The following is an 11,496-nucleotide window of genomic DNA, read 5'->3' as shown; positions in this document are numbered from 1 at the left end:
ATATATATACATATATAGATATACATATATATATATACATATATACATACGTACATGCTTGCATACATATATATATATACATACATACATATATATACATTTATAACCGGTGTGCCTGTTGGATACAAAATACGCTGCGCCTTTGCCGAGAAACTTGTCATCAAAGTGTGAGTGGGTGTGCAGAATTAAGGACGTGTGCGTGAGCACACATGTGATGTATGTACATACATAATTAGACACATCTCATAATGTAAAATGTACGAGCTCCTATTCACCGACACTCGTTCGCAAACATTTATGGTGTGCATTGTTTTGACCATACCTACACCCGTATCTATAAAACCATTTATGTTCATAACCATAGGAGTCGCACCACCTGGTAGAATCCGTCAACCAGCTACGACACTTATTAACACAAAAATCCTCTGTAGTCACACACAGACAGTTTGAACTACGCACACACTGTGTGCGATTCATAGCATAATATATATATAATATATGGCACACAAAGTGAGTGCTTCAAAATGCCGAATACCAAGACTCTGCAATCACAAACAGATAACATGAACAGCTCGCATTACGTTTGAGGTCAAACCCTATCCCGTCGATACACAATACCTACCTTGACCCCAGCTATCTCCGCAGCACCGCCTCTATCCACGGCCACAATCTCCGCATGAAGTACATCCAATCCCTGTAGCAGGGTAAAGTAATGGCTGGTTCATTAGCACAGAGTATGACACAGAGTATGTAAGTATATACGTATATATATATATATATATATATATGTGTGTGTCAGCATGCAGAACACCCAATCCCTGTAGCAGGGTAAAGTAATGGTTGCACTTAAATCCATAGAAGCACATTAGAAATGCTCTCGGGCAATGAGGTCGTTGGTACATACGGTAGAGTGATCATACTTCTTGACATGACACGGGTATATATACGTTTACTACTCTACACATACTCGCCTTGTACATATGCACATGTACGTATATACACATACACATGTACGCATTCACCCCCTATTTACACACATAAGTGGACATGCATAAACATACCAGTTTTCCCGCGGGAGACATTCGTCTGTCGATGGTCACAGTCACAGCCGGGTCGACCGGTACCACAGTCAAGTTGATTTCAGTTCCAACACTGTTGTGAATATAGAGGGCCAGAGTGCACATTGCAGTTGTGCTATTAATAGACTCGCGATATGTCGCATATTACGGACAAATGTCGTAAATGCGGAGAACCAGTCGCGCATTCAGAATTTGGTATACCACGAAAGGGAAATGTCCATTGCAGTTGTGCTATTAATAGACCGCGGTATGTCGCATATCACGGACAAATGTCGTAAATGCGGAGAACCAGTCGCGCATTCAGAATTTGGTATACCACGAAAGGGAAATGTCCATTGCAGTTGTGCTATTAATAGACCGCGGTATGTCGCATATTACGGACAAATGTCATAAATGCGGAGAACCAATCGCGCATTTAGAATTTGGTACACCACGAATGGGAATGCCGCAAACTAAATTGGAGGTGTCCACAACGGCAGCGGCGCGGGGTTGAAACGGATAATTCCTGAAATATACACAAAACAGACCCAAACTATGTACATTCCAGAAAACAATTATGCACAAAACAGACCCAAAATAAGCAATATTCCAGACAACAAATACACACAAAATAGGCCCAAAAGATGCACCATTCCAGAATTAAAATATGCACAAAACGGACAAGAGTATTCCCGACATAAAAAAAACAAAAACAAAAAAATCACAAAATAGGACCAAAAATGCAACTCCATATAACAACTGCACACAAAACAGACCAAAAGAGGCACTACTCTAGATTGCAAATATACACAAAACACATTATAATATGCAATATTCCATATAACATATACACACAAAACAGAGCCAAAAGACACACTAGATTTGCAAATATACACAAGAATGCATATTATCGCCGATTCTTATTTTGTACCCAATATCATTTACCACAGTGTGTATGGCTGTACACGCTAGTTTTTTTCTATAAAAAGCACAACACACCTGAGGTCCTTGAAGAGCTTCAGCGATTCTTTAAAGGGCAGACCCACCAGTGACTGAATAGAGCGAATGGGGGGAGTATATAATAAATACAAACAGTATATAGACAATATAATAGCGAATGGGGGGATTATATAATGAATACAAACAGTATCATATGACCAATGTGTCAACATCAAGGCACGGTAGGTAGGCAATATAATGTACAGTATACAGATCATATGATAGTGTGAACTATAGAGAAAAAAATAGTGTACATTATAGAAGTAGCTATGTATATTGTACTAATAAAACAATGTTCTATAATTAGAGTATTGTACATTTTATAATTGAATTATAAAATAGTGTACAGTATATAACTAATATGATGTACAGTATATAACTAATATGATGTACAGTATATAACTAATATGATGTATATTATATAATTAATACAATATACAGTACATAATCAATATAGAGTAAATTAAATAATCGATATAATGTACGTTATAAAAACAAAATAATATACATCCTAAAATTTTTAAAAATGACACCAGAAAACGTAAAGAAGCCCAATAAACGTATTGATTCTACCTACCACCCCATTGACTGCGAGTATAGTATCGCCCACGTGGAGTAAGTGACTTCGAGAAGCGGCGCCTCCCGGATAGATGTGTGACACGAAGACACACGGCAGCAAGGACGACCGACTCGTCTGGGATAGCGTGCACAAACAATGGATGAATCAGAGAGGTATATTAATGGATGAATCATACATTAATGAATGAATCAGAGAGGTATATTAATGGATGAATCATACATTCATGAATGAATCAGAGAGATATATTAATGGATGAATCAGAGAGGTATATTAGCATTAACAAGGGGTGAGCAGACAAGTACAGACCAGTACATGAGCAGAGCACACATCACCTTAAACACACACATATATACCTTCCCTCCCACACACACACACACACACGTCTCCTTACACATACATATATGCCTTCCCTCCCACACACACACATCTCCTTGCACACACATATAATTGTTACAATCTTACACACACCTCTGTAATCATGAACCCAAGGGACTCGTCGGGTGTTTTGCGTAGCGTGACTTGTGTTTGTCTGCCGCCCTCATTGGCTGTGGAGAATGCGTCGAGGTCCTCAGCTGCCACGCGTTCTGATCCTTTGGCCTTCTCATAAGTGATACGTCTACGTGACAGGACGAGAGAGAGAAGGAGGATGGTGTAAGTGAACTGTTAATAAGTGATAGGACGAGAGAGAGAAGGATGATGATGTGGGTGAACTGTTCATAAGTGATAGGACGAGAGAGAGAAGGAGGATGGTGTGGGTGAGAGTGTGAGGAAGGATACGGATGGTTAAATCGGATGTAACCGAAAGGCCAGGAGATAGACGAAGATGGTGTACGTGAAGTTATAAGGATGTTAGAGAGACGGATGATGGTGTAATTGAGGGTATAAGGAGGAGCACAAATGTATAGTTGGATGTAATTGGTAGACGATGATTAAAAGATGATATGATTGGATAAAAGTATAGAGTTGAAGCACCGATTGATAAGTTAATAGATGCGCTAGGATGATTTTGTTGGGTACGTCTGAGAAGTAAAACGACAACTACAAAACGATTTAATGGAATCGGATCAAACTGGTGTCCGCACACACGCAAAACTTCTACTACGGAGTGTGGGTGCAAACAGTCATAGGCATAGTCATAGTACTAGGCCCATTGCATTCTGTTCTGCGTTTGTGTTTGGGAGTGTATTGGTGTGTGTGCATGTAGTTGTAGTCATAGGCATAGCTATGATACTAGGCCCATTACATTCTGTTCTGCGTTTGTGTTCGTGAGTGCATTGGTGTGTGTGTATGTAGTTGTAGTTATAGTCATAGGCATAGTCGTAGGTTTAGTCATAATAACTACGACCATATCATCGTGTTAGAACCAACGTGCTAAGAAATCAACATGCCACGTGCATAGAATATGTCACCCAGAAATACAATTGTACTTACACTCCCGACAAACACACCCAGATGTAAGCAGATGAGTGTCTATATCACCAGCTTTAGGGGGTTAGGGTTTTAGGTTCATAAAACCCTAAAACATACTAATGTATTTAAACTTACAACAAACACACCCAGATGTAAGCATATGAGTGTACCTGTACTGATCCATATCGGCCTCTAATTGGGATTTGGCATCCACACCGTATGATTGTGGGTCAGTTGAGGAGTATAGTGTCTGGGCTCGGCTCTGATTGGGGTTTTGAAAAGCACTCAGACAATTAGGACCAGAAATCAGGAAAGTGTAGGACCAGATTTCATTTGTTTTTAGATACAATTTGGAGTTTTTATTGCAAGTAAATATAGACAAGCGCATCTGGTAGGTAGCTCAGGCCGATTGTATGGGTGCTTTAATGGGTACATTGTGAGCAAACAAGTGAAAATGAAGAAATGCGCACCCCCCCGCACCCCCACAAGCACATCTCACATATACATACATACACATATATGTATATATATATATATATATACATGTATAAATATATAAATATATACATATATACATAAATATATAGATATACACACACACATACATACATACATATATATATATATACACATATACATAGATACACACACACACATATATATATATACATACCTATACACATACATAGATACCTACATAGATACACACACATGCATCTGCGTACATTGGCTGCGGGTGGCAGGTGGTGTCCCTGTGGTGAAACGCCTATGTGGTTTCTCTGCGGTGTGTTTGAGTTTCCTCTGCTGTGTGGTCGTTGCATGTGTGGTGGTCCTGGCGGTCCGCCGGGCCCACCGTACGCTGCGGGCTGGGTTGAACCTATTTATAGAACGGGACAAGAGTTAGTCCTATTTATAAAACGGGACGAGCTAGTTCTATTTATAGAACGGGTCAGGGGTAAGGGACAAGAGTTAGTCATATTTATAGAACGGGACAAGGGGTAGTTCCATTATTCCTAAAACTGACAATAGCGAGTTCAGTTATAGAACAGGACAAGAGTTGGTTCTTCTAATTATAGAATGACACATGTAATTGGAGATGTGTGGGTCTATGGGGGGCCTGGGGTTCTTGCAGGATCGCCATGCACCGGTTGAACATCTATTAATATTACAAAGTAGGAGTAGCTCTACTTATAGAGTTCTATAAATAGAACAATGGATGGGGTTGAACTTAATATCAATGGACCATATATGGGTCAAGCGAGCTTCAGCGTTTCCCGCCACTACGTCAACAACAAAAAGAGGACCTGGGGTCGGCCCAAAAGCCCCCGAAAAAGGACAACAATTCGGGTGCAATCCGAATACGTACATACTCACACAGGAGACTCATACGCACCTTCTCTCGAAAGCGGACCGGTACCAGGCACAGGCTGTCCTCTGGAATTAACGCGCAGGACTGGGCCATTTCTATTGGGGTGAGGTCCGTAGTGCATACCTAAAGCACACCAAAAACGGAGACAAAACAAATGAGGACAAAATAGGTCCTAAATGAGGGTGTGGACGGGCGCGTTTGGGGAACTCTTTATGCGCGTGTGTGTAAGAGGTGTGGCAGTGATGCATGCTAGCACGTATGTGTGCTCATCTATGGCCACACGTGGTAGGGTAGTAGTCATATGAAATGCATGGGTGACCCTATTCATGCATTCTATGGTGGAGTGATAGTAGTCATACGGAATGCATGGGCGACACTATTCATGGATTCTATGGTGGAGTGGTAGTAGTCATATGGAATGCATGGGTGACCCTATTCATGCATTCTATGGTGAAGTGGTAGTAGTTTTATGTATTGCATGGGTGACCCTTTTCATGCATTCTATGGTGGAGTGGTAGTAGTCATATGAGATGCATGGGGGACCCTTGCCGTACATTATATGGTGGAGTGGTAGAAGTCATATGAAGTACATGGGTGACCCTATTCATACATTATATGGTGGAGTGGTAGTAGTCATATATGAAATGCATGGGTGACCCTATCCATACATTCTACGGTAGTGGTAGCAGCCATATGAAATGCAAGGATGACCCTATCCATACATTCCATGGTGGAGTCATAGGCCTTCCCATTTCGGGACTGGGCAGAGATCTACGTTTGAGGAGAATGATATATAGTAATAGGTAGTATTGTATAGAAGAAACATATGACGTACTCACACAAAACAAATGAAGTAGTCAATCGGTATGAGATAGATTCAGAGGGGTTCGTACGTGAAATATGTTGATATACATATATATATAAATATAAATATATATATACAGATATATAGATATATATAACCACCTCGTCCCCGGCCATGTCCCCAAACTGACTAGCTGCACAGCAACGGAAGCGCATACCCACTAGAACCAGATGTACTAGAATAAAACGGTTCTGATTGGTCAAATCCAGACTATTTTCTAGAATGGAACATGGAGATATATTCTCATAGGAGCACTGGTGCTTATTCCCAGTGGCCCCACTTACCACTCTAGCCAGTCATATTAAACCTAGAACTTGACAGATATAAATAACGTCTATATTTATAGTCATGGTATACATAGCTGTATAAACGGACACACTCATAGTCAGAATATTTGCCTAGGCCACCCAGGCTTGTTAACGTTGAAGGCCCCTCCAGCGAAGGTCGGGTTAGTCATGCGGTTCGGTTTATGAACCATATATATCCTCACACACACAGCTACTTAAAATACATATGCCTTGATGCCTATCTATAGACGTATATATATATATATATAAATATCTATATAAATATATACATATTCAGGTATCTATGTATTTATACAAGTACGCGCATACATACCTCGACCGCCAGATAGGGGGCGTGCACCCGATGGTGGTCTCGTTCGCATGGGAGGGCCTCGTGCGTTCACATGTCCCATTGGCTTACCACTCGACTAAGAGTAGAGCAACGAGTGATTCGTATTAGGAATAGTTAGCTATAGCTGTAGGTAAAATGTCTATGAGTATTTAAATGTATACGTATATACACAAATACACATGAACATCCATACACGTATACATATACATATACACATAATATATATATACATACATATAGATTTACAAAAGGACATTCACATATAAATACAAACACACACACACACATATATATATATCTACACGTATAAATACATTCATATACACACATATATATTATACACACACACACATATATATATATACATACATAGATAAATAGATACATAGATACACACATATATATTATACACACACACACACATATATATATACATACATAGATAAATAGACACATAGATACACATATACATACACACACACACATATATATATATATAGATACATATATATCAATACATGGTGACACACACACATACACGCGCATACATACGTATATATTTTATATATATATATATATACACATATATATTTACGTACATACATATATATATATATATACATATATACATACATACACACACATATACATCCACACACACAATGTATATACCCAGATATATACTATCTGATCACAACCTCACAAACACACTTTCTTCTTGCGAGATGAGCCATATGAGTCTGAGTCCGAGTCCGAGGGGGTGTCAGTGTCAGTGTCAATGGAGGTGTCAGACAGGCTGTCATCCGTGTCAATATCTTGCACTCGCTCCAAATCGAGTCGTGCGTTCGCCAATCGGGTCTGTAATTCAGTCAGCATCCGTTCCAGGTACTTCACGTGGGCGTCTCTCTTGGCCTGTTAAGGAGTACGTGTGAACGGATATATATACATAATGCGTATTGATAGTCTGGGAAAGAATGTGTACGGGTGAACATGTATGAATGATCATATTCGATCTAGTCCGCATTCGTTCCAGATATTTGTCGCTAGTTTCTCTCTCGGGTCTACAATAGGAAATAAAGGGATGCTGAAGATACACACACACACACTCACACACACATATATATATAAATAAATACAAATACAACCACATACCAGCTTGGCGGCCTTCATCTTCTGATGGTGCTCTAGCTTGCGTCGTTTCTCTTCGGCTATGCGTTGGGCTTCTATGCGTGCGCGTTCTTCGGCTTCACGTTTTAATCTGGCTGCTTCTTCTATCTCCTTCTCCACCTTCCGTTCCTTCCTGAGTTGTTCCTGAAGTATATAGACAAGGTGTGTGATGTATATAGACAAGATGTGTGATGTATATAAGACTCTATAGATACAGTTGTTGTTGTATTGTGAGGTATATAGACAAGGTGTGTGATGTATATAACACAGTGATGTAACAAGACAGTTGTTGTATTGTGAGGAATATAGACAAGGTGTGTGATGTATACAAGACAGTTGTTGTTGTATTGTAAATACATAGACAAGGTGTGTGATGTGTATAACACAGTGATGTATACAAGACAGTTGTTGTTGTATTGTAAATACATAGACAAGGTGTGTGATGTACATAGAACAGTAATACCTACAATATAATCAGGACGTAAAATGAACATAGGCTATAGGGTTCCTTGTAGTGTAAGCCGAATTCACGAGAAATACCGGATCTTCCGAAGTCATTCCTACGATACACCAAAGATGTACAGTGAATGCAGGACAAGTGTCCCTGTAGTTATACAAAAGTTGTATGACGGGGCATAGGACCTAGGGTTACAGTCAAATAAACACACGCACAGACACAGACACACGCATATATATATATATATACAACTTATAGGTATATGAGTGCCTTTTCCGCTTTCGTGCGCTCGCATTGATCGTATTCCTTATCGCCTTTTTTGTATTTTTGATTTTTGAAAAAGCCTTTTCTCTCTTTCACTCGTGATACGAAGCAGGCCGTGAGCAACAATCCTATACACACAGCGGTATGCCGAAACGGAAAACCCACATAACACACACACACACACACGCGTGCACACAAACATCCGTACATATTATACCCATAGTAGCCTACCTTAACTATCATCCATACACCCAGACATATTATACCCATAGTAGCCTATCTATACAATCATCCTTACACCCAGACATATTATACCCATAGCAACCTGTCTATACAATTCTGTTCGACACATACATACTCACCTATCTAAACAATTCTGTTTATACACATACTAACCTATCCAAGCAATTCTGTTTATACACATACTAACCTATCCAAGAAAATCTGTTTATAAACATACTAACCTATCCAAGCAAGTCTGTTTATACACATATTAACCTATCCAAGCAATTCTGTTTATACACGTACTAACCTATCCAAGCAGTTCTGTTTAAACACGTACTAACCTATCCAAACAACTGTTTATACACATACTAACCTATCCCAACAACTCTGTTCATACACATACTAACCTATCCAAACAACTCTGTTCACACACACACTAACCTATCCAAACAACTCTGTCTACACACACACTAACCATCCAAACCATCCGGAACACACACCTTGAGGGCCTTTCTGGCTTCCTTACGCTCTCTCTTCGCGCGAGCCTTATCGTCCTCATCCACAAACTGGTTAGTCTCTGCTGCGTCTGCATTATGAGATGTTTCGCGCGAGTACGTGTGTGTGCGATGGTGGCGGTGTTTGCGCTCCTTCTCCCCGTCCGCGCCGTCTGTGGTACCGGTATCCGTCCCGCTTTTCTTGGCGCTTAATTCAGCGTTGGTGTCGCGTGCGATTTTTGACGTATCTCCATTCTGTTTGGAATTGGCATCGCCTGCGGTGTCCGGTGTTTGGGGCTCTGATCCCGAAATCGGGACAATGTCCTCTTCGGGTTCTGAAGAAAAAGAGGATTGAGTAGCGCAATTGCGTCAATCTGTGGAGACTTTCCAATCCCTAAATCCGAAATTGGTAGTATATCTAGTTGGACTTCGACACTGAAAATTCGGTTGAATAGTACCGCTTGGCATGTTGGAATGTAGTACAGTACACGTATGCATTGGTAGTGTAACTGCTTGACTCAGGAACGGCAGATTCGCTTGGATAGTAGCACAGTGCATATAGTAGCATAGTGCATATAGTAGCACAGTGCATATAGTAGCACAGTGCATATAGTAGCATAGTGCATATAGTAGCACAGTCCATATAGTAGCATAGTGCATATAGTAGCACAGTGCATATAGTAGCACAGTCCATATAGTAGCATAGTGCATATATTAGCATAGTGCCTATAATAGCACAGTGCATATAGTAGCATAGTCCATATTGATTCTGATTCATTCCAGTACACGCAGACCATTCGGTGTGTGTTAATACGTCAGTGTGAGTGGTGTACGTCTTGTGGTTGTAGAGTGTGAATCGTATAGTATATATATATATATATATGTATGTATGTATATACAGTGTGTACTAACAACGACTGACCCACCCGTGACCGTGCCATCAAGCCCTAGCTTGCTTTTCTTTTTGCGCTTCTTCTTTTGTGCGTTGCCTGTGAGACTGTCGTCGCTGGTGCCACCGCAGCTCTCGTACGTATCACGGTCATCCTCAGAAGCTGAAGCTAACAGAGATAAAACATAGACGATAGGTTAATTGTGTAAATAGATATGGCAATATATATATATACATATATATATATAACTGCTTATCAGAGTATCAATGCTTTATATCAACACGCCGAAGCCACCATAGTTACCAGGCAATGGGTTCAATAATCTACCAATAGCAATACTCCACACAAGCCAGCCCAGAAACACTGACACCCAACTGCGTGTGGGCGTTTATTCGCCCAGATATATAACTGTATCAAAAACCTATGAGCACCACACTGGGACAGAATGGGGTGCAATACCTTGTGGTTTGCTTGGGGCTTCCACGTCCAGACTGTCCTGGTCCCCTTTTAGGGCTTCGGTGCCGTTGTCGCTCGCCGCCTGTGTAGGTAAGTGTCATATTTGGAAGTGGGGTTTTGGCGCCTGAGAACATAGTAGTGTATTTGCGTGAGGCATACGGAGATGAGAACGTACACCCGTGTACAAGGGGTATGCCATATGATACCATATGACAACATATGACACCATATGCATGTACAAGAACACGCGCTTGGTATAAGAAGCCGCGGATGCTCGCACGAGCTTCCCATGAATAAACGTATGCATGTATGTGACATGTACGATAAATGAGCAGGCAGACTATCACACTCATACTAAGAGATGCTATAGTATGTACGACTGCCTGTAGTTATGCGTATGGACGTATGCATACATACACACACACAGTGGACCATCACACTCATATTAATATATGCAATAGTATGCGCGACTGCCTATAACTTACGCTCATGAACGTATGCACACACACACATATATATATATAGATTGATAAATACGTAGGTATGCATGTGTGTGAATATGAGTTTAAAATACTTATAGACCAAAGAAATAGACAGTTGAATTTATAAATTTCATATAGCTA

The 11,496-nt window shown here is 40.4% G+C and overlaps 1 protein-coding gene across 1 annotated transcript in view; it reads right to left on the bottom strand.

Moving 5' to 3' along the window:
• SARC_03031 (hypothetical protein) overlaps positions 1-11,496 on the bottom strand; it is a 14,075-nt gene that overhangs the window by 1,460 nt on the left and 1,119 nt on the right. The window contains exons 2-15 of the mRNA XM_014303187.1: positions 10,877-10,955; positions 10,454-10,585; positions 9,534-9,862; positions 8,073-8,231; positions 7,632-7,832; positions 6,903-6,996; positions 5,441-5,539; positions 4,773-4,924; positions 4,218-4,309; positions 3,106-3,253; positions 2,635-2,751; positions 2,058-2,110; positions 1,062-1,152; positions 623-694 (exon numbers count right to left, since the gene is read on the bottom strand). Of these exons, the coding sequence (XP_014158662.1) occupies positions 623-694; positions 1,062-1,152; positions 2,058-2,110; positions 2,635-2,751; positions 3,106-3,253; positions 4,218-4,309; positions 4,773-4,924; positions 5,441-5,539; positions 6,903-6,996; positions 7,632-7,832; positions 8,073-8,231; positions 9,534-9,862; positions 10,454-10,585; positions 10,877-10,955 (1,818 nt within the window). The remainder of the gene's footprint in view (positions 1-622; positions 695-1,061; positions 1,153-2,057; positions 2,111-2,634; positions 2,752-3,105; positions 3,254-4,217; positions 4,310-4,772; positions 4,925-5,440; positions 5,540-6,902; positions 6,997-7,631; positions 7,833-8,072; positions 8,232-9,533; positions 9,863-10,453; positions 10,586-10,876; positions 10,956-11,496) is intronic.

This window comes from Sphaeroforma arctica (genome assembly GCF_001186125.1).
Source record: "Sphaeroforma arctica JP610 unplaced genomic scaffold supercont1.146, whole genome shotgun sequence".
NCBI classification, from domain to species: Eukaryota; class Ichthyosporea; order Ichthyophonida; genus Sphaeroforma; species Sphaeroforma arctica.
This window is presented reverse-complemented; position numbering and strand designations above follow the sequence as displayed.